The following is a 24,484-nucleotide window of genomic DNA, read 5'->3' on the forward strand; positions in this document are numbered from 1 at the left end:
ATTCAAAGTGCCATTACAAACGGAACTCCGGTTCCACCTCCGCAGGTACGAACAACCCCACTCGATGGGGGGCCTGCGGAGCAACGGAAGACCGACGAACGGCGCGCCGTCGCCCGCTCCGGCAGCGGCGACGACGACGACTTCTGCTCCGGGGGCGAACAGCAGCAGCGATGACCTCAGGGCGGATGCTGCTGCTAGGAGGCCCCCGCCCATGCCCAAACTGGTGAGGCAAGGACGGGCAGAAGGCCGTAGAATTGGAGGTCAGTCCGTGGGCGGCCCTGGCTATCTCGTCGGTGGAAGAACCTCTTCCAGCTGTCGTGGCGGAAGCCGGCGCCGAGAGCGGCTCCGAAGCCACTCGGGTCCGAGAGCCAGGCACGCGGCAGCTGCCAGCGCCACGGACGACAATCGCCCTTCCCCCCGATCACTGAGGGAAGGAGCGGGCCACCGCCCACGCAGGGGCCGACCCCAACTCGGCACACTCCCCTCCCCAGCCCTGGTGATGAAAATCCTTGAGGCTGAGGGAGGGGCAGAGGCCGCGGCCCGGTTTGCTTTCCCCCGCCATCGAACTGGAGGTCACCATCTTGGGTGACCGCCGGCGGAGGGGTGCAACCGGGCTGCATGATGGAAATCCTTGAAGCCGAACGATGGCTGAAAGGTACCAACTCCCACGGAGTTGCGTTCCCCCAACGACAAGGCGGAAAGATTGCGGGTATCCCCCATCCGAGGGCTTGGAAGGCGGAAAGGCACGATGCATAAGGGAGCGCGAAGACATGGTCGCCTTTCAAGGGGGTCACCCTCCTTTTAAAGGCGACTCTCCCTACTTGTGTCCTCAACCGTCGGGGGCTGAGTCTTCTCCGACACGCTCCAAGGTCCTCCCCCTACGGCGCGGGGGCTGGGTCCCACACGTCATGCAAGCCGGCCCAGAGCAGAAGAAGCCAAACCGCCGCGCGCGGTGCGTGCAATCGCCCAGCGGATTACAAGCGGCTCTCCACTTTTGCCCAGACCAACGGGCGAAAGGGCGGGCAGCCGTGTAGGTGGCATGCAACCGCGCCAAGTGGGCGCACTTCTCCGACTTCCAGCACGCCCAGCATGGAGGCCCGGGCCCACGCGTCATGCAACCGGCGCGCCGGATGCTTCGTGCAAGCAACTGCACCGCCACTTGCGCCACTACCGCGCCTCCTCGGCTGCGGAACCGATACCGCGACTCGAGGCGACCTAGCGCACGACCCGGCAGCGCCAGCCTGGTGCGACGGTCAATGCGGCCAAAAATGGACCGGCAGTAATGGCGGTGGCAGGCGGGCAGGAGCAGCGGTCACGTCGTCAGCCAAGCTTACGTCCCATCCGGGGATAGCGAGAGAACCCTCTCTCACGGCGTGAAGACGACGCGCCCGTGTTCCGTTCCTCGAACGGCCCGCGCACGCGCAACAGCCGCCCCACGAACCACTCGCCCCGTCGCATTAACTCCACGGCGGGACAGGCGACGCTTTTGGCAGGAGAAGCAAGCGACGCTACACCTTCGCCATAATGACCGCGTCAAAAAAAAGGTACGCCGCGTCGTTCGATTTCGTATCCTTTTCCTTTTTTTCTCTTTCTCTCTCTTACAACATGGACCGGGAAAGGGGGATACCCCGAAAAGGATCCTTCCCCGTGAAGGAACCAGGCTCCGAGCCTCCCTACTGATCAGAGGTTCGAAGGCTGGCCCCTCGGAAGGGTTCAACAGCCGCCTCAGAGCACGTGGGCTCCACACCCACTACTGGTCAGAGGTTCGAAGGCTGGCCCCTTGGAAGGGTTCAACGGCCGCCTTAGGCTACTCGGGCTCCGCGCCCACTACTGATCAGGGGTTCGAAGGCTGGCCCCCGAAGGGTTCACAGCCGCCTCAGACACAGAGCGAGGGATGACCATGGGTACGTTCGATACATAACCAAGGCTCGGGCTGCGCTCCCGAGGTACCCTAGGACATTTCCGAGACCAGCGGGAACGATATTGTAACGGAATCCCATCAGAGGGAGGCATTGAGCCCTCGGACCCCGTCGACAGGGGACCGGGTCCGGCAGATCACCCGCAGGTATTTTTGGGCGCGCCTCTGGGCCTCTAGCCGACCCCTAGCGAATGGGCATGGACGTCCGCTCGGATTACCCGCCTGCAGCTCACCGGAGACACCATGTTCGGCGCCCACCGAGGGCAACATGGCGCTTTCCCCCCCTCCTCCTTGCGGAAAGGCGACGCAGGGGCGTATGTAAAAAAGTCGAGTCTGCCCCTGATCGCCCTCTCGCCCTGTGCAGAGGCTCGGGGGCTGCTCTCGCAAACCCGGCTCCGGCCAAACCGTTGACAGCGTCAACATACCAGCCCGAGAACTTGGGACCCGACCGTACACCCGGGCTACGGCCAGCTCGCATGAGGGAACGACCAGACCAGCCAAAGCATTACGCGAGGCATTAAGACCTCGGAGGAGTCAAACCACTCCTCCGAGGCCTCGGGGGCTACACCCGGCGGGTGCGCTCGCGCGCACCCACCGGAACAAAACGCAACCGAGAAAGGCTGGTCCCCTTGCCAAAAAGTGCGACAAAAGCCTCCAAGCGAGTGCTAACACTCCCTTCGAGGCTCGGGGGCTACTGTCGGGGACCATAATTAGGGGTACCCTCAAGGCTCCTAATTCTCAGCTGGTAACCCCCATCAGCATAAAGCTGCAAAGGTCTGATGGGTGCGATTAAGTCAGGGATCGGTCCATTCGAGGGACTCGATCACGCCTCGCCCGAGCCTAGCCTCGGACAAGGGCAGCCGAACCCGGAGGATCTCCACCTCGCCCGAGGCCCCCCTCCAGCGGCGAACATATCTCCGGCTCGCCCGAGGCCATGTCTTCGCCAAGAAGCAACCCTGACCAAATCGCCACGCCGACCGACCAAATCGCAGGAGCATTTAATGCAAAGGTGGCCTGACACCTTTATCCTGACGCGCGCCCTTCAGTCGACAGAGCCGAAGTGATCGCCGTCACTTCGCCGCTCCACTGACCGGCCTGACAGAAAGACAGTGCCGCCTGCGCCGCTCCGACTGTGGTGCCACTTGACAGAGGGAGGCTGACAGGCAGTCAGGCCCGGCCGCAGGCGCCATAGGAAGCTCCGCTCCGCCCGACCCAGGGCTCGGACTCGGGCTAAGCCCCGGAAGACGGTGAACTCCGCTCCGCCCGACCCAGGGCTCGGACTCGGGCTAAGCCCCGGAAGACGGCGAACTCCGCTCCGCCCGACCCAGGGCTCGGACTCGGGCTAAGCCCCGGAAGACGGCGAACTCCGCTCCGCCCGACCCAGGGCTCGGACTCGGGCTAAGCCCCGGAAGACGGCGAACTCCGCTCCGCCCGACCCAGGGCTCGGACTTGGGTTCAGCCCAGAAGACGACGAACTCCGCTTCGCCCGACCCCAGGGCTCGGACTCAGCCCTGGCTTCAGCCGACGGTCTCCGCCTCACCCGACCCAGGGGCCCGGACTCGACCACGGCCACTGAAGACAGACTCGACCTCGACCTCGGAGGAGCCTCCACATCACCCAACCTAGGGCGCGGGCCAACCACGTCAACAGGAGGCGCCATCATTACCCTACCCCGAGCTGACTCAGGCTACGGGGAACAAGACCGGCGTCCCATCTGGCTCGCTCCGCCAGAAAGACAATGATGGCGCCCCGCACACTCCCTGACGACGGCGGCTCTCGGCCCCCTTACGGAAGCAAGAGGACGTCAACCGCCCCGATAGCTGTCCTTCCGCCATGCTCCAGCGCTCCTCCGACAGCCACGACATCACACCAACTGGGTGCCAAAACCTCTCCGGCTGCCACGACGGCGTGTACTTAGGGCACTAGCTCCCCTCCGCTAGACATGTAGCACTCTGCTACACCCCCCATTGTACACCTGGATCCTCTCCTTACGTCTATAAAAGGAAGGACCAGGACCCTCTTACAGAGGGTTGGCCGCGCGGGGACGAGGACGAGACAGGCGCTCGCGTAAGGCCGCTCGCTCTCTCTCCCGCGTGGACGCTTGTAATCCCCTACTGCAAGCGCACCCGACCTGGGCGCGGGACGAACACGAAGACCGCGGGATTTCCACCTCTCTCACGCCCGTCTCCGGCCACCTTTCTCCCCCCTTCGCGCTCGGCCTCGCGCCGACCCATCTGGGCTGGGGCACGCAGCGACATTTCACTCGTCAGCCCAGGGACCCCCCGGTCTCGAAACGCCGACAGTATTTAACCATGCCACCGGCTTGGTAGAAGAAACATATGGTTTGGAGTTCAATGAAACTAGCAGCTCCCAAGAAGCACATGAGAATATTAATGACGTAGGTGATGAACCGTTGAAGTAGGGTATGAAAACATATTGGTTGGAGCCATCAAGCCTAAACAATATGGAGGTTATATGAAAATAATTGATGTCTCTTCATCATTTGTGCCACAATACGATGAGAAAGACGGAAGACAACCAAATGAAGACACTTATGTGTCTCTCAAGACCGATGAAGTAATCTTACCCACAAGACCTCATCGTAGAAAGTCCATCAAGGGGTGTAATGTTTAACTCTGAAAAAATTGCTTTATTCGTTAAACATCACTTTTTAACTTCTTAAATGAGTCTACTTGTCATATATGAAGCTCTCAAGGATTCGGATTATGTGGATGTCATGTATGATGAATTGAACAATTTCATCTGCAATAAAGTACGAACACTTGAAGAGCGACCACAAGATGCAAGAGTCTTTGGAACAAAGTGTGTGTTGGCAATGACCGAGATTATCAAGGTGTTAGTGCGAGGAACAAACACAAGGCTAGTTGCAAGGGAGTTGTATGAGGTTGATAAATCTGTCTTACATACATACATGTAAAAAGAAGAAGCTTTTCGCTCAGGGTGCTCTAGCAATCGAGAGGGGATAAGATGGGACGGTCTCTTAGTTAAGTCTATTTGCTTTAGTATCAGAAGTTAGAATAGAATCATCTTTCGATGAAAAACTAGTCATTCGTCAAAATTGGATGGACGAGAGGTGATGCCCGAGGACATGGTGGTTGTCCCAACCAAACACACCTAAAAGACCGGCTCGTATTCCGGCTACTAATCCACGCGTTTTGATGATAATATATGCAGCACCAACAATAAAGAAAAAAAAAACAACAAGCACCGACGAGTAACGTGGCACAGTAGCACACTGCGCGCGAGCAGTGCGTGGATGCGCGCGTACGCACCACCACCAGGCACCAGCAGCAAATTAATAGGTAGTGGATGGGGCGACGCATGGATCGCGGCGGGGGACACCCGCGAGCCCGGCCGCGACGTAGCCGAGGCGTCGTGCACGGCACGGGCTGGCGCATGCAACGAATCGAATCCGTCTCGATGAGCGGTGGTGACGTGACTCCACGCTTCCCTTTTTCGCGGCATCAACATAGTACTGTCGCTCGTGCGTGTCGAGTCGCCGTCCACGACAACCATGCATGCATGCACGGGAAAACTTTTGCTACATCCCTGTAGCCATCCAGCATCTTCTTTTCCTGCGGTCAAATCAAACAACGATATATATATACGTGGTCGCGTATACGTCACCTTGTTGCTTCTAGTTTCCACGTACGGCAATCATCACTCGTAGTCTAGTACACAGAAGCTCTATAGTGGCGGTTCTAAACCTATTTACACGGGCGTTTTTCAGTACCGCCAGTACTAGGGGCCAGTGGAAATCAGCATTTCCACTGGCGGTTATTTTGGAACCGCCAGTGAAAAGTGCATTTTCACTGGCGGTTTTCTTAAGGAACCGCCAGTGAAAAGTGCATTTTCACTGGCGGTTTTCTTAAGGAAACCGCCAGTGAAAAGTGCATTTTCACTGGCGGCTGAATAAAGAAAACCGCCAGTGAAAAGTGCATTTCCACTGCATCTTCCTCATCCATAACACTTGGCAGAACATGAGGTCTATCATGTTCATTTCCTCCAGCGTAACCATGATCAGTAACATTTTGCACTATATGTTCGCTCTGTGGAAGAGGTTGGTGTGTCTCGTGAACGAACTGAAATCTGTCGTCGATGTTCTCAGGGTTTCCAGTCGTATAAGGCGAAGAGCTACCCTCTCCATGCTTTGTCCAAATTGTGTAATCCTTCATAAATCCTCGGCATACCAGATGAGATATGATTTGTTCTGTGTCATTAAATACAGCAGCATTTTTGCAGTCCATGCATGGACAATATATGTGTTTTGTCTTTGTTCTCCAAGCATGGTTCGTAGCGACATCAATAAACCTATGGACCTCGGATATGTATGATGGATCTAGCCTTGATAAGTTATACATCCAGGATGTCCTCTCCATCACCACCTGTAAAAAAGTAACATAAACACACAAGAACCAACCTTTCTTAGCAACCTTCTTCCAAAAAATAAAGATAAACCCCCCCTTGTATTTTGTGAAATCTGGCCCTCTAATGGAAGTTGGGCTGCGAGCTATAGTTCTTGTCGGGAAGGATGAAGGGGTGAAACCCTATATCCAAAATGTGGCTAAATTTAAGGAAAATGAACAAAAATTGGCAAGAGGAACATAAAACCAAACTTTCCTAGCCATACTCTTCTCTCTAACACATGGTGAAGGCCTAGTTCCAAAATTAAGCAAAGATGAACAATAATTGGCAATTAAAACATAATTAAACCAACCTTTCATAGCAACTAATAAAAACAATCTTAATTATCAAATCTATCTTCTTCTCTCTCCACACAACACATGAACCATTCATTAAACAACTTAATATGTCATGGATAAACTAATTTGAGAACTAAACATGAAAAAGGAGAGAGGATAGACAAAATCTAACCATATTAAACAACTTTGTTTGAGGGAATAGAGCAAAAATGTGGCTAAAATGTGGCTAAAATTGAGAGAGGATACACTCTCTCTCAAATGGTGAAACCCTAGATCCAAAATGTGGCTAAACTTGAGCAAAAATGAATAAAAATTGACATTAGCAACATAAACCAACCTTTCTTAGCAATATTCTTCCAAAAAATGAAGATCAAAACCTCTCTCCATGTATTTTGTGAATTCTGGGCCTCCAAAATCGCCTCCAATGGAAGTTGGCTGCGAGCATACAGTTCACTGTCGGGGGAAGAAGAGGGGTATTTATAACAGACAGTTCACTGGCGGTTGGCTTTAAAAACCGCCAGTGGAAACCTATTTCCACTGGCGGTTATCTTAACACAACCGCCAGTGGAAATAGGATGTTTCCACTGGCGGTTAAGTTAAGATAACCGCCAGTGGAAATCAATTTTCACTGGCGGTTGGTGTTACACAACCGCCAGTGGAAACATCCTATTTCCACTGGCGGTTGTGTTAAGATAACCGCCAGTGGAAATAGGTTTCCACTGGCGGTTTTTAAAGCCGGGCCCACCTGTTTCTTTCACTGACGTTTGATAACGGAAACCGCCAGTGAAAAGTTGAACGTGCCGCAGGCTTTGAGCTCTTTTCTACTAGTGCATGATGCGTGTTCGTATTTCAGTATAAGAAGAGACTTTACAAATATATAGATGTTCCACAGTAGATATACACCGTGTACAGAGGCGGACGTACAGGGGGAGCAAAGTAGGCCATGGCCCCCCCTGAAATTTTGAAACTACTTATATATATAATATAGTTTACTGTAAAAGTGTATAAATAATAAAATGTATGATGGGCCAAAATAAACTGAGTCTTTAGGCCCGTTAGCTAACTGCATTTGAGACCTGAGTTTGAGCATTTGAGGGATCGAGGCCTGTTAGCTTTGCCGTGGTTTTCTAGAAGCCGCCGCTCAGTTTGCCGTGGTTTTCTAGCCTCTAGGAGAAGCCGCCGCCGCCCCCAACTGCAGGCTGCAGGCGCTGCTCCTTTCGCCCTCCGCTAGCGAGCGAATCGCTGGCTCGAGGCGGCACTCCGGCTGGCGGGCGTCGGGCCGTCGGCTGCTGTCCACGGCTGTCGACAAGCAAGCACCGTCCAGCGTCCACCTCGGCACCTCCTGTTCGGCTGTTCCTAGCCGCTGGCTGAGAAGCTAATTAGCCAAGACCCAAGAAGCGAGCAGGCAAGCAGCCACGAAGACGAAGGTAAGCACTTAGGCACTTAGCAGTTAGCACTAAACAGACAAGCGTATAAGTAGATTTGCAATCTTGTATGACTAATAAATAGATTAGATAAATTTATAAGTAGCTGATATGTTGATGATTATTACTCCTCTTTGTTTAGATAAATGAGGAGATTTTTTCAACCACTTTCAAGGGGGTCCGCAATTGGTGGTCAGGATAATAATAATGCCAATAATGTCAATAATTAATGGTTTGCTACACTGAGAAAGAGATCTTCAAATCCGTTGATGATGAGGTTATTATTCGACGATTTCAACGTCTCAAAACTAGAAGGATGCAATTGCCTCGGTCAACAAGAACTTAACGGCATGTTTGCTTTTTTTATATGGTTTTTTCTTTAAATTTTGTATCATGTATTGATATAAAACTTGAATTTTATGCGACAATAGTTGTTTACGGTATGGCTTGATTTTATCATGTGATTTTTTGGCCCACCCTGAATTTTTGTCCTGCGTCCGCCACTGACCGTGTATGGTTCGAGGATGAGGCCTATCTTCTCATTCCTAAAAAAAATTATTTGTAGAATGAAATAAATTGATTCATCACTATTTCATTCATCACATGCTAATAATTAAAAATAATATGAAGAATGAGTTCATTCTACCAAACTTAGGGGGTATGATATTTGGTTTAATAAATCACTCTAACAAAGTTAATGTGGTACATCATGAGTTCATTCCTCAAATTTGGTGAGATAACCACATTCCTCGTATTATTACTAACTAGTAACTATGAGAAATGAGGTGGTGATGCTTTAACTCATTCCATTCCATAAATTAAATAAAAAGTGAGAAGTGAAAAGATAGTGAACTAGCTTATTTTTTAAAACCAAACATCCTATTATATAATGGATTTATGATGCATCATATCACCAAACACCTCACTCGTATACAATAATGAGAGTGGTGGACGTCTAATAAGTCCCAACGAAGGTCTAGATTTGGGCTTCTGGATTTCCCAAGATTTCTGGCCATCATCATCAGAAATAAAAGACCGCGACTTACGACGACGTTGCAACAATATCAGAGACCGAGCAATTTCGGTCTCGAACACTCTGGTCGAGTCCTCCATCCAGACTTGAACCAACCGACTAGTTTCAACTTTGAAGACATACATGCATGTTCACGGTATTTTTTTTTGGCGTCGTTTTCTTCTGTTTCAAAGCACGCGTTTGACTTTTGGTTTTATAATTTTGAACTTTTTGTTTTGTTTTGTTTTGATAAACGAGATGTGTAGTACGGACTAGGGAGAGTGTGGTCCCGCCGCATGGACCGCTCGTTTCGGGATATGGACTCTACGCCACGTGACGGATGGCATGATCGGTGCGTGGCGGTGCACGGTGTGCTCGTGCGACACACGAATCGGTCCGCACGTCGAGACGTCGCCGTCGACGACTATTCGCCTCACTCACGCGCGCCAGGGGATCGCGATCACATGAGCTGGCAGCAACGGCGACGACTCCGTTCCTATTCCTTTCCACCCACCCATGCATGCGGTCCAGCAGTCCAGTGTCCACAGCCCAAAACCGCGTGGGACACAGTAGCGTCCACCTGCGATCGTACGTTTGCCTGTGTGGGGGGTCCAGGTCCAGTGCATGGGCTCCACACTAGCAACTTGCAGAGCGCGACCTCATCGGTTAGCAGCCAAAACATTGGCGGTACGATACAAATACAACCCACATTATTCCAAGATAGCCAGGTTTGATTCATGGTGATGCGGACCTGGGTTTGGATCACACTACTTGTATTTGTGGTGGGCAAGATCTCCACGCACACCCCAGCTAAACTAGAGGACCTGTTAAGTTTTGTGATCCAAATTGTAAAGAGGACGGCCAAAGTGGTACATGCGGGAGAGAGAGAGCAATAGATAGATAGAAAGAGAGGGACAACGTCCAACGGTTTAAGTAGATAGGTGTTGGATATAAGGCTTATGTCCGATGGCCAGTGGACCAACTGTCAGACGTAGCCTTATGTCTGACGGCACTTAAAAACCCATGGATATTGTCTTATGTCCGACAGGTTCAAATGCAGCTACCAAACATAAGATTGGTCGTCGGAATTTCGTCTCTTGTTCCTGTTGTGGTGAGCCGTGAAAAAGTTTATGTTGCCCAAAAGATCTTAGTGGAACCTTTCAAGTCCAATCTTGATGTTGTACTTGAGAATATGATATGGTATGGCTTCCTCACAATATAGACATAGACAAGCCCTTGCGGCACGCTCCATGAATTAGGTCTTGATTGCTTTGCTAAATTTTTTTCAACAACAGAAGCAACACATTGCAAAACGGTAAGAAAGATCATAAGGCCGGGGTCAAAATTAGCATAACCAATCTTGCTTGTGTGATATAATAATGATTTTACTTCTAAGGAAAGTCCCATAGCAACATAGTAAATATTCTTCTAGTTAAAATATGCATGTCTTATATATTCCGGATCAGAGCTACCCACAGTACCACGGCACACCCTAATATCATATAAGGTTAGTTAGCATAATGGTGTAAATACTATCTTTTAAATTTAGCAGTCAAGGTTCGAGTCTTGTTGATCTCTGTTTTTTGTTTCTTTTTTTATATTTTTCCTGGCACACTATAAGTGTAGCAGTTGGGTCCGCTACCCCCACACCCACACGATATACCATATATGTAGAGCGTGTGGTAGCAACACTCACTTAATTTTACCGGACAAAGTCTGAAGAGTCTGCGTAAACAAGAAGGCCCGACGATGCCTGTGCGTTCGTGCACTTTCCTAAAAGTTGGCATGCATGCATGCATGTGCAGAGAGCCGAGGATCATGCACACACATTACGTACGTTCAATAAAGCTGGGACGACGACTGAGCTAGCTGCAGGCTAGCGTGATGACGAAGAGGTTCAGTTAACTATATAGTATATAGATAATAAAGTTTTTCTTGATCTAAGTGGGAGCACGCATGATTCAGTCAAAGATTGTGAAGGCGTTCTTTAATTAAGGAGGAGCATCCACATAGATCTACTGCATGGCGTTACGGTCAATCTGTAATTAAAGCGAAAGCAGCTATATATATATACTAGCTAGGACGCATAAACTATTGCGGCAGCTGGGGAATATTTGTGGTCAGTGCGCAATGCATGCATGCAAGGGTTGTTGCTACAAATCATACAGATACGGCAACTTGCTCTGCTTGCTTGCTAGGTTATTTTTTTTATACCACCCAAAACCAATACCGTGCGTGAGCTTTGGTCTAGGGCTCTAGGCTTTCAAAAGGTACATACACACACGCATATGCGTCCATGCAGATGCAGCATCGAGACACAGACACGCACGCTTTTGCATGCCATGTTCATTTTGTACGTAGCTACCTATATTTTATCATTGGCAGGCGAAGCCATGAAGCGAAGCTAGAGTTGCCTAGTAGGTTTCACGTAGTGCCAAGGAACGGACACGTGCCGCAGTAACCCTCACGCCTACTCCAAATTCCGTGTGCAACATCAATCAAAACGACAGAACAGGGTATGTCACGATTCACGAAGAGCTAGCACCACCGTACGGGTTTTGCATCCATCTATCGGACAAAAAAACAACGGAGGCGTCACAACCTACGATGCTACGTACATAAACAGCACATCAGTCTTCAAGTAACAACATTGCATCCATCGGACTTAAATGTATACAACATACATGTGAAAAGAAATAATAATAATAATAATAATAATAGTACACAAACTGGGCCTTTGAAAAAAAAATCGGTAAGAATCCGCGACAGCCAAATCAAGCAATCTTGCCATGTATTGAGTTTTACAGTCCAGTCCAGTCCAGCCCATATCCAGTTCAGCATGGGCCTAACGAATTCTCGAGTATGTCAACCTTTCCACAAGATATGTCAGCCAATACAAATATGTACCGTTATTATCCAAGTAATCCTGTGATGCAGCAAGCAGAAACAGCAACAGAACGAACTGCTATACACACACATACACACACACTTCATTGTGATGCAGCAGGAAGCGGCTCACTGGCCTTCAGAAGCTCATCAAGCAAACCGGTGAAGACCACGGAATCAGTCTCCCTGGGAATGAACTTGAGGAGCGCGGAAGGGACCAGCTCCTCCTCTTGCAAGGTGCGTGCCCGCTCTCCCGGGTTTGGAAAATGAGGCACCACACGCGGCTTAGGAATGGCGGGAGAGATAAGTTCGAACTCCAAGCCTGGCTGCTTCAGAGCAGATGTGACGAACTGCAAATAGGGAAAGACAGCACGTTACTTGGCCGGCAGCTACAAACCAGAAACTGTCATAGATAGATTATACTCAAAATAATGGACAGCTGAAGTACAGATTGCTAACTGTAATGACTGCAAGAAATAATGAATGAACAAGATCCAAGGTGCCGTTTGGTTCCTAAAATGTAACGTAAATGGTAACGGTAATGGTTTGCATTCGATTACCAGTGGTAACAAGTTTGAATAGGCCGATATCAATTTCTAATGTAGTATCCGATTACGGTTAGACTTAAACAAACATGATTTAACGTTATTTGTTACCTATTACATTACAAACATATAAACCACACAGCACCCAAGTTTTAGAGGACAATTTCAAGTAGGAAAAAAAAGGAGCCAGCCAGCATAAAATGATGCACAGAAAACAGCTACAGTACTTGTTTACAAAAATAAGCTAGCATAGATGAGAACATATCAGATTCGCAAATAACATTAGCTACATACAAATAGGTCATGTTGATATAGCAAGGGTATTGTAACTCGATCCCCCCCCTGAAACACTGAACACTCTATAACATCTATTAGGGGTGATAGATGATTATTCAGTCACTGAAACACCAGGCCACCTGATACAGTCAACCGTTGTACCCACAAAGACCAAACAATACACAATATACACTCCCATGGAGACCACTGTGTACAGGTTACAAAGGCCAGACAAACAGGTTCTGCAGATGGATCCCCGGGTCAGCAACCAAGGCTGTTAATTTTCTGACTGCAAATGGTTAACCAATCCAATTGTGAACCAATCATGCTTACTCCGTACCAAATTATAGTCCACTTTGGTTTTTGTCCTAAGTCAAACTTATCCAACTTCAAAATATTGAGTTTGTGATCCAAATTCTAAGGAGGACCATTGTTGAGTTTGTGCCGTATTGTTTCCTAGCACAAAATATGCACTAACATCTAAAACATCAAATTGTTTCTATTAAATTATCCATGACATATGTTCTCTCTCAAATACGCAGGAGAGCCATGAATAAGTTTTGATAATGCATTTATTTGGACATGTAGGTGCTAATGTATTTTCCAAAATCTTGGTCGAAGCTAAAGTAGTTTGACTCAGGACAAACCGCAAATGAACTACCATTTGAAACAGAGGCAATATTTAATTGGATGAATTTGATAAGTTGTCCCACTAATATTTTTTCATCTCCCATAACCATATTAGTAGAAAAACAATGGATGTGGCTGTGATCATCCACCAATGTTATAGGTTGATGCCATGTTGGACAAATCTAGCCTAGTATGAAGCAATCCCTCATACAAACACCACAGTTATTATCTCGACCATCCTTCCACAAAAAAGTGTCACTTCAGAGTTCACAGTTTCCAACATACAACTTTGAACAATAAAGGACAGACCTTGTGTTATTATCTGGATCATCCTTCCGCAAATAAGTCACTTTAGAGTTCACAGTTTCCAAGATACAACTTTAAACAATAAAGGACAGATCCTGTGTCGAAGGAACATGAGTGGGGTCTGGGGAAGGAATAAACTGAGGCAAGTATTTCCCCCGCAAATACGGAGGCTGATGTTGAGTGCAGGAAATGACCGCGCGGACGGTCCAGCTCTGAGGCCGGACGGTCCGCGCGTGCGGAGAATCAGTTATGGTTCCGAGTTTCTCGCGGGATTTGTTATCTAAAACCGCGGGATTAGCTCGGAAAACGACTTGTAGCGGATCCAGATCTCCCCCTTTATATAGATGAAGGGCTACGACCGATTGAACCCCCCACAATCGATCAAATCAAGTATATTTCTCGTCTTACTTATGCATTAGGAGTAGTTCTAGTTTAGCTCTAGGTTAGCCTTTCCCTACCCCAAATTCTTCGCTTCTCTTCGGCACTACGTCGATTAGAAGTGTCTAGGGTGGCCTACCGACCCTAGACGAAGCCTAGGATCTCTCCTCCTCGACGGGGTCCCTCCCGGGAGCGAGATTCAGGCGCCGCCGACGAACTCTGCCGCCCCTGCGGACCGTCCGGCCTCTAGCCGCGAACCGTCCGGCAGGGAACCTGAGCCCTATGCCAAGTCGTGCACCGCCCGGCCCCTGGCCGGGGATCGTCCGCGCCTGTGCAGAGAGCACCACCGCAGGTTCTCAACGCAGTGATCGGCGCGCGGATCGGCGCCAACACACTTTTTGGCGACTCCGCTGGGGACAGGTGTCTAGATCTACAAAAAATCAGGCCTTCAAATGGCCGGTTCTAAAGATCATACTGATATCTCCCCAGACAATATCCTGAAGCCGGATGTTGAAAGTCTGACGGTCGATGAGCAACAGCAATAAGAGGACTACATGCGTCAAGCGAAAGAGAAATTCTTGTCATAATACACGGTGGATCGCCACCAGAAAGTTTTCAAACATGGAGAGACTGACGTCGCGTCTCTTCTATCTTCGCTTCAAGTCCCCAACGTAAGTAAACCCGACGACATCCAAATTATTAAACCGTATGTAGATCATCAGCAGAATCAAATGAAACAACAGATTGGAGGGTTAGAAGAATCAATTAGAAAATTAACGCGTACGTTGGAGAAATCTGTTGCTCCTAGTTTTCCATCATATGAAACTAGTAACAGGATGTCTATGTCTAATACATCGGCGACAAATGGGGATTTGCAGCCCCAACCATTATATGGTAATGCCGATGAACTCATATCCAGGGCAAATACCACCACCGTCGTCCCTGCTTGGCAGATCGACGCCCCTGAACACGGTCGGACCGTCCGAGCTTTTGCCCGGACAGTCCAGCCCTTACGCAGACCGTCTGATACTGCACCAGGGCTACCGCATGGCGCCCCAATAATAGCGAACACGACTGGCCAGTTCGGATGTACCACCGGACAGACCGGATACGCATACGCGGAACCTACTGTCGCACACTATGCACCAAATTATAACACACCACAACAACAGTACGTTCCGCCCCCTACATATTTAAACCACAACACGTCATACGATCATAGGCCGGTCACGGCAAGAAGGTCGGCATAACAATGCCCGACCAAATGAGCCCCACAGCCTAGGGTCCGGTGGTCTGCCACCGGGCGCAATGGAGAAAATTAGGGAAGAGATGGCTGAACTATTTCGAGATAGGCTCGGAGTTAGTGTAGCTAGAGTGGGGCAATCATATCAGAAGCCATATGATCACCGGTTTGACACTGTCCCATATCCACAAGGGGCAAGGATACAAGAGTTTTCTAAGTTTTCTGATGAAAATGGGAGAAGCACACACGAACATATAGGCCAGTTCCTAGCACACCTAGGCGAATTGGCCGATGGGGAAGCATTTCGTGTTCGTTTATTTTCTTTATCCATTACTGGTACCGCTTTTGCATGGTACGTCGCTCTACCTCCTAATTCCATTAATTCCTGGAATGATTTAGAGAGTAAATTTCATGAACATTTCTTTTCCGGGGAATATAAATTAGGGCTAGCTGATTTAGCTTCAGTCCAACAGGGACGCGAAGAATCGGTTAGCGATTATATCCGGAGGTTCTGGGACACTAGAAACCGATGCTTTCGGATCCATGTCGCAGACAAAAAGCTAGCAGGGCTGACTTTTGGGTTGCTATCCTACTTAAGAGACAAATTAGATGGGACCCAGTTCTTTTCAATAGCTCAGCTACATCAGCGGGCTTTAGACTGTGAAAGCCGATTTAAAGGGACATCAAAATCGATCGCCCGTACTATACATCTAGTAGAGCGTGATAATTCAGATGATGAATCCGCAGATGTATATGCCGCTGAGTTTATTTGGCCAACAAAGGCCAAATCTTCTGCATGTTCTTCCTTACAGCCGGTTCAAAAGAATCGGCAAGAAGAGATTAAATTTACATTAAATGTTGCCAAATGCGATAGGATATTTGACGAACTACTAAAAAATGGAAACATTAAATTAACTCATACTATTCCTCCTATGGATGAATTAAAGAGACGTGCTTATTGTAAGTGGCATAATTCTTTTTCCCATGCCAGACAGATACAATCGGCCATAAATGAGGGTCGGTTGACTTTTCAGGAGATGCGAGTGGACACGCAGCCATTTCCTGTCAATACCATAGAACCCACATGCAAAGAGGTCTTGGTTCGGCCCGAACTGGCCGATAAAGGCAAAGACAAAAACACCATCATTGACGATCCTTGCACGTCAAATGTATCACAAGAAGGGATTGCCCGGAAAGCTCCGGACAGAAAGACTAACAGTTCGGAGGCACAAAGGAACATCCTCAACCAAGCAGCCGAGCAAAACTCCTTGACTCAAGCATCGCAGACTGTCCGGCACCTGGGTGCGGACGGTCCGGTGCTCATGCGGACGGTCTGGCTAACTCAGCCGGACAGTCCGCCCATGGCCAGAGGCGTCAGCCTCCACATAAAGCAAGGAAAGAAACGCAAGGGCAAAGCACACATGGTCGACTGGTCAAAGCCGGCCCTACTTTTGATCAGTTGCTCTCCAAATATGCTAGCAAGAAGGCCATTCTATGTGATCGACCAACAAAGAAACCTCGGCCGCCCGATAAAACAAAACGGTCGAACAAAACGACCCAAAAGGCGACGCAACAAGCATCGCCTATTCATCCTGTGATGCCAGGATGCTTTCTACCCGCCTACTCATCGTTGATATATTGTCCTGTTCAAATATGGGATGGTACGATGATGAACCCATGGTATATGCATAGTCCCTTTGTCTATTCAGGCTGGGGGCACCTCCATTCTATTCATTTTAATCCATTGATCAAATGGTCATGGCCGAGAAAGATGCAATCTGAAACGGTCTTTATGCATCGAGGCTCGATTGAATGATCACCATATTGGATTGAAAAGTCGGTGACTTGCATCAGGCTTAGTTCATATGCTTTTGGTTCGTCAACCTCCACCAAAAGACAGGGGGCATATGTTGAGTGCAGGAAATGACCGCGCAGACGTTCCAGCTCTGAGGCCGGACGGTCCGCGGTCCGGACGGTCCGCGATGGTGGCGCAGACGGTCCGTGCTTGCGCAGAATCAGTTAGGGTTCCGAGTTTTTTCGCATGATTTGTTATCTAAAACCACGAGATTAGCTCGGGAAACGACTTGTAGCGGATCCAGATCACCCCATTTATATAGATGAAGGGCTACGACCGATTGAACCCCCACAATCGATCAAATCAAGTCTATTTCTTGTTTTACTTATGCATTAGGAGTAGTTCTAGTTTAGCTCTAGGTTAGCCTTCTCTGCCCCAAATTCTTCGCTTCTCTTCGGCTCTACGTCGATTAGAGGTGTCTAGGGTGGCCTGCCGACCCTAGACGAAGCCTAGGATCTCTCCTCCCCGACGGGGTCCCTCCCGGGACCGAGATTCAGGCGCCGCCGGCAAACTCTGCCGCCCCTGCACACGCGCGGACCGTCCGGCCCGTCAGGCAGGGAACCCGAGCCCTGCGCCAGGTCGCGGACCGTTCGTCTCCTAGCCACGGACCGTCCGCGCCTGTGCAGAGAGCACCGCCGCAGGTTCTCAACGCAGTGATTGGCGCCCGGATCAGCGCCAACAGCTGCTTCAAACCCATGACCTAATGACTTATTGAGACAGTTCTCGCCACTGCACCAGCCCTGCCCTTCACAACTTTGAACAATAATGTTACCAATTTCAAGTCAATTCACGGTGAACTAGTATCACAAATGCTACCAATTTATCATAGGGCTAACAAGAATGAACAAGTTAGAACCAGTGAATTACACACCAATTGCCAAATGATGAACAATTCAAATAGTATAGTACATATGTTCAATATATTGGAAAACATGACAAACTATTGGAAGAAACAAACATGGTACCTCATACAGCGAACCAGTGGCCTCGCCTGGTAGGAATACGCCCTGAAGAATCATTCTATCTGGAAACTCGACTCGAATGACAGCTTGTTTATACTTCTGTCGAGCAGCCAATGCCTGCTTCTCCTTGTAAGACTTTGGTATCAACAATCGTGATTGTTCTAACCTTTCCCTCCTCATCTTTGCTTCATTCCGTATCTCATTACCAGTAAGATTGTAAAAAGAATCTGGTACATCATTTTGTGCCACAGAACTCTCAGGAACAGAGAAAAATACCCGAACCTGTAAAGTTGACAACACACTGTAACCTTTTGGAGTTCAGTTCAATATATTATTTATACATTTTGAAGATAGTTCATGGCAGGACAGCAAGCAACAACATACAAAAATCATACAATGTACCAAAATAAACATCAGAAAAGATCAACGACACATAAATATCAGAGAACTAAAAGGACCTCCATGTGCATTAGTCAGTCCTATATGTGCATTTCTGATATCCCTTAATTTATAGCTAGTGTCCCACTAATACCTCAAGAAATGGTTACACATTTGGTAATACATACAATCTTCCGGTTACATGCCTTTACAATCTTGCAATGTTCTATGTTTATGGTGACATCATTTTTTTGAGATAATAGTTGAAAAGGGGAAATAAGTCATAACTACATATTATCTCTTAAGTCCTAATGAAGGTAAAAGCGCAACGAAACAAGCATAAAATTGACAGTTCATGTAAAAATGTCATGACATAATAAGTAAACCAAACAACCAAACTGTGCTGATTGATGGGAGTGAAAGCTTTGTGTTAGCCAGCCAATTAACGCTGAAACAAGCACATTAAAGGCCTTATTATCAACTGAACCCTCTTGTTACCTGCCGATCAATATTCTTAGCACCGTCCTGCAGATCAGCCACATTACTGCAGCTCTCCTTGGCCTCAACCTCTGCCTTCACTGGAGGCGCAGAGGGGTGTGCCCCCTCGAGCAGGAGGACGGCCCTCCTGATCCCATTGAGCCTCGCGTCCCTGGGCACTTCGTTCATCACGGCGAAGGGTTCTCCGCCCTCATCTCTGACCCTGAACCCGACGGCCTCCAAGAGCTCCATCCCGCCTTCCCTGTCCGCCACCGCCTCTTTGATCCGCGGGTTGCTCAGCCTCACCCGCCTGAACTTGTCGTTCTCGGGCTCCCGCAGCAGGTTGCCCAGCAGGCGTTTGACCACCTCCACGGAGGCCGCGGGCGGGGGCGGGTCGGCGGCGAGGTACGCGGAGGCACACGCGCGGGCGCCCCCTGCCGACGCGAGGCAGCCGTCGAGGTGCTCGGAGACGGCGACCTCGGACGGGAACGCGTCTCCGCAGCTGGGGCAAGCGACGGCGGCGGCCGCGGTGCCGTTCGCATCTGGACGGCAGGAGGAGGAGGAGACGAGGGGCGTGAGGGGGGCGAAATCGGTGGTTGAAGTGGGCGGGGGAGGTGGGGAGGGCCGCATAGGGGCGGGCCTGGGGTTTGCGCTAGGGTTTGAAGGACGGGAAGCGGGGTGGGAGGAGGAGGAGGAGGGGGAGGGGCCGGAGCCAAGGACGTGGGAGGTTCCCTTGAAGGAGGAGGGGGTCCCGGACCCGGAGGAGGTGATCTTCTTCACGAAATCCTTCATCTTGTCCTTCATCAAGGCGCTGGCGGCGGAAGCGTGGGCGGCCGCGAACAGATGGGATTGGTCGATTGGAGCGTGGACGCTCACGCGGAGCGGCGCTGGTGGAGAGCTGGAGGCTGTCGCCGCGGGGAGCCAGGGACGAAGCTACCGAGGAAAGAATGAAGTGGCAGAAAAGCGGAATAGAGGCGCTCCAGGCCAGCTTGCTTGCTTGCAACGGAATCGTTTGTTTCTTCGGTTGTGCCAACGAATGTTTGAATTGGTCTTTATTAAAAATTAATTACACAGACAAAATCTAAAAAAATGAAATGAATTTATTAAATCTATATTTAATATTTATAATTGATATTCAAATATTTAAAAACTTTAGTCAGTGGACCAAAACACTCTATAAAGCTATATAGTCAGTGGACAAAACACTCTATAAAGCTATCTCTAATAGCTTATTCATTTTATATCCATTCAAACTCCATTTTCAGACAGTATAGTATACATTATATAATAGCTTATTCATTTTATATCCATTCAAACTCCATTTTTCATACAGTACAGTATACATTATAAAATAGTGTTTTAATACGTCAAAGCTATCAGTCACGCGCGTGTTTCTTTTGTTTCTTGTGCGCGGTGTGTGCGCCGTTGGATTTTGCCGGTGGTCATTTTTTAGTTGTCTGATATGTGTTGTTTGTTTTTGCCGCTGACCAGTGGGCCATATTGGCATAGTAGGAGTTCACTGTTTTGAGTTTTTGGGTATCGCGCCTCTTCACTTTCCCCATCCCCTTCTCGAAGGCGTGAGATAGATGGTCGAGCGGAGCTTCCCACGGCGATGCTGCTATTTGCCGACGAGCTCTCCCCCCCCCCCCCCCATTTCTTGTGCTCCTTTTGTTGCTGGCAGCCGTCGGGCTCTCCGGGGGCGGCGATTTTTCCCTGCTGCTCGTGCTACTCGTCTTGCTAGTTGTCGGTGGGCTCTCCGACTGTGTTTTTGTTGCTGCTTCTTTGACGCTTAGTGGTGGGGCGGGCTCCCCGGTGGCGATTTCCTGCTCTCGCGCTGGTCCATGATGAGTTGTTGTGGAGGGGGAGGTGGCTCTTACAGGATCCATGGTTGCTGTCAGCGGAGAATTTGTGGTGAATTGGGTGGCTCTACAGCTCCAGCCCGCGGCGATGGGGCTCTGGTGTGTGTTGACACGGTTGATTCGGTGAGGGAGCTCTTCGTGTATCTCTCTGTTTTTTTGCTCCTCGTTTTTGCAACATGTGCCGCGTGGGTTAGGCAACTAGAGTTTATATACTAACCTTTGGAGTAAAAACCGGGATGTTACATAACCTCATTAAGAGTAAGTTTAATAATAGAGTCCACGGTGGGCTCTAAATCCTTGACATGTCATCTTTTCTCTTTGTATTTCATACTTTTGTCTTGGAGCAGTTGGCTCTTGCATGAGAGCTCACCTCCTCTACTTTTTTATGTCTTTCTCATCCACATAGGAAAAAATGTCATGTAAGCATACTTAAGCCTATCAATGTACTTACTCTAAGTTTTGAATCTACATTCTTGCCAATATTTTAAATATTTTTTATTTTCTATATCTGTGATTATTTTTTTCTACTGTTGTTAGTTTAATCCTATCAATTTTATTTATTTATTTTAATCATTTTCTACTTCTCTATATTTTAGTTACATTTTAATTATTTTTCCCATTGTTAAGTTGAACCCTATCAATATTTTATTTGTTTTAATTATTTTTAAATTCTCTAAATTTTTAATTACAATTTGTTGCCACCTAATTTATTGCAACGTTTAAGTCAATGTGCCATTGAACCTGTCTCTATAGTGACGCACCATCAATCCTCAACGGGCCTCTATAGCAATTCATCATAAGTTGTTGAATTTATAGACTTTTAACGACCAACATACCAACAAACGTATTTAGCGACCAACCATTAGTCTCCAACATTTAGCAATCAATAGTTGGTGCCTAATAAGGGTAGTTAAAACTGAACCATGATGTAGTGAAAATACCTCACATTGCAATCCAAATAATTGTAGAAGATGTAGCCATAGTTGGGAACACCTCCTTCACTATGTACTCCAACATTGTGTCCTGCATACATGCATACACTCACCGCATGCAATAAGAGAGAGAGGTACAACCTTAGTTTCTCAAAATCCCATGTGAGATCGAGGACCCGAACGTACACATCATTTACTTTATGCCCATTTTTGATAAAATCGTATAATTAAAATGCATCTACATATATAAATAAACTATCAAGTAAAATTTAAGTTCAAATGGCATATAAGTGAAAAACTTCAACATTATTCCCAATAAAAACCATGTTTTTTCTATATCTAAACCATGAAATGAGCTATATATATTAGCAATAAAAGGTGGATACTCATTTTTATGAACTACTATTAATAAAACACATCAACATATGCAAATTATCAAGTAAGTTTGAGCTCAGATGGTGTATAAATCAAACAAAACTCTACTATTGTTCTCAATCTAAAAAACACAAATTTCTAAAATGAGCTATACTCGCAATAAAAAATAAGGGGATGAAGTTGCAAACCTTTAGAATTTTAGAATAGATAGATAAATAAACTCTCCACAATTTGTCCTAGCAAAAAATGGGCATTAAATCTTGCACGAGAGAGCAAGAGTAGATCAAGAGTGGATATGGCTTCAAATGACTGGATGGCTAGGGCTGCTAGGGAAAGAAAGGTGATATATAACATATATATTTAGAGGGTGTTTGGTTGTCACCTTCTAAATTTTAGTTACTTTTAATTCCTAAAATACAAAACGGTGTGACTATGATAGGTATTCCAAATAGAATTTCTAGATACTAAAGTCTAGTCCGGTGGCTAAAAGAACCAAAGACACTCAGTCTCGGTTGCTGGTTCGGTCAGGGACTAAAGGTTTGTTTTAGTCACGGACCGAGCCACTAATGGAGAAAAGTTCCTCTATATCCACGCACTTTTCTGTGGCAGTTTTCATAGGACCCAAGACTAATGCTAATGTTAATCTTACACAAAACCGGACTAAAATTCATAAATATATATTCGTTCTGTTTTAATGCAATGAGCTGCGGTGGTGGCACGCTTTTGCCTACCAAGTTACGCCTAAAATACGCATGTACTGATGTGACCTGGGTCGCTAAACCCGAACTCTTGTCGAGCGCTTTTGCCTAACTCTCTATTGATCTAATACATGTACCCCTCTCTACGTGGCATCTATCTAATAGGGTAGTGAAGCTTAAAACCTACACATATCATATAGGAGTACATCGTACGTAGAACTAGCACACAGATTTATTTACTTGTCAAAAGGCAAGTTCGTTTTTCTTTTCTTTTGAACCATCTTCTAATGTTACATTTCGGAGAATCTTTACAAATCAAATCTAGCGTACGTCTTCTTCTTGGGTGAAGCTCACTAGGAATGAAACTTTCTAATAAGCTTGGAGCATAAATTTATTTATTTGATTTTTTCCAAAGAGGTCACTGAACAATATGTGTAAATATATCCATGAACGTTATCCCTCTCTGTGTGCCTACACTACCGGAATCGAGCGGTTTCATGTATCCACTTAGGTTTCTACACATAGTAAATCACAACTTTCTCGAAACATTCTTAAATTTTTATCACAACTTCTACATATGATATCAAGACATGTGGACAAGTTTCATGATTTTCTAACTTTATTTGTGTTTTATACAAATTTTAAACTACTGGATGACAAGTTTACGGTCATGTTTAGTGAGCATGGTGTTCGAAGATTCCGGTCTGTTCCTGAAATCGGTCGTAACCTGTGCTAAATAACATGCATATCATTTTTGCATGCACGATTTTCTATGTTTCGAGTGACTTGCAGTTTAAATTTAAATTTTCCAAAGAAATTCGATTAAACGAACTAAATCTAATAGTTATAGAAAACACTTTTACAATTGTGCCAAAATAGCACATGTAGATCTACATAGTGTATAAACATACCACAAAAAGTTTGGTTTGAGAAAATCACTAGTACACAGAGGCTCTATAGTGGCGGTTCTAGAGCTGTTTGCACTGGCGTTTTTCAGTGCCGCCAGTGCTAGGGGCAAGTGGAAATCGCCATTTCCACTGGCGGTTATTCTAGAACCGCCAGTGAAAATAGCATTTCCACTGGTGGTTTTATTAAGAAAACCGCCAGTGGAAATTGTATTTTCACTGGCGGTTTTTTTATTTAGCCGCTAGTGGAAGTTTTCCTGTCTTTTTTTAAATTTTCAATCAGTACTGAAATTTATATATATTTACACACACAAACATATATATTGATAAACATGTAGTATTGATATTAAAAACAACATGGAATTAAATTCTATCATACATTTATATACATCAAAGTCTTGTTTACAACCATGTATGCATCACACATTATATACATTAAAGTTTTCACTTAAGCTCTAATAACTATCTCGGCTAAGAGATAGTCTACTAATTTCTGTTAGTATTCTAAACTCTGTCAAAGCTAATGTTCCGGAAGCATCGTGATATTTCCCTTCTGCGGGAATGACCTCTTTCAATATGAATGTGCACATGTCCTCAACTATGCCATACAATGCACCTTCAGTCAAGTTCTCCGGGCTTCCTTGTTGAAATTGCTGTAAAGGAAGTTTATAAACATCATCTATTTATACTCAATAATAACA

At 47.2% G+C, this 24,484-nt stretch overlaps 1 protein-coding gene and 1 long non-coding RNA gene across 2 annotated transcripts; one reads left to right on the forward strand and one right to left on the reverse strand.

The window, feature by feature from the left end:
* Window positions 1-7,651: 7,651 nt before the first annotated feature.
* On the forward strand, window positions 7,652-8,540 carry LOC103647413 (uncharacterized). The gene is made up of 2 exons (XR_562829.4): window positions 7,652-8,069; window positions 8,209-8,540. It is a non-coding gene; the product is annotated as an uncharacterized lncRNA (long non-coding RNA).
* A 3,225-nt stretch (window positions 8,541-11,765) lies between these two features.
* LOC103647412 (plant UBX domain-containing protein 2) lies at window positions 11,766-20,007 on the reverse strand. The gene is made up of 3 exons (XM_008671951.4): window positions 19,036-20,007; window positions 18,163-18,441; window positions 11,766-12,314 (listed from the first exon to the last, which is right to left on the reverse strand). Exons 1-3 carry the CDS (start codon window positions 19,816-19,818, stop codon window positions 12,069-12,071), a joined length of 1,308 nt encoding a protein of 435 aa, XP_008670173.1. The 5' UTR covers window positions 19,819-20,007; the 3' UTR covers window positions 11,766-12,068.
* Between the last annotated feature and the right edge of the window lie 4,477 nt (window positions 20,008-24,484).

The sequence above is a fragment of the Zea mays genome, chromosome 2 (assembly GCF_902167145.1).
Source record: "Zea mays cultivar B73 chromosome 2, Zm-B73-REFERENCE-NAM-5.0, whole genome shotgun sequence".
In the NCBI taxonomy this organism is placed as follows: domain Eukaryota; kingdom Viridiplantae; phylum Streptophyta; class Magnoliopsida; order Poales; family Poaceae; genus Zea; species Zea mays.

What these genes read in the sequence shown, in the direction of transcription:
- LOC103647412 (XM_008671951.4), bottom strand. Translation starts at nt 19,818, where the DNA reads ATGAAGGACAAGATGAAGGATTTCGTGAAGAAGATCACCTCCTCCGGG. An exon ending in CTAAGAATATTGATCGGCAG is followed by an intron (nt 18,442 to 19,035) that starts GTAACAAGAGGG and finishes TCAACTTTACAG; the next exon opens with GTTCGGGTATTTTTCTCTGT. An exon ending in CCACTGGTTCGCTGTATGAG is followed by an intron (nt 12,315 to 18,162) that starts GTACCATGTTTG and finishes CCCTATTTGCAG; the next exon opens with TTCGTCACATCTGCTCTGAA.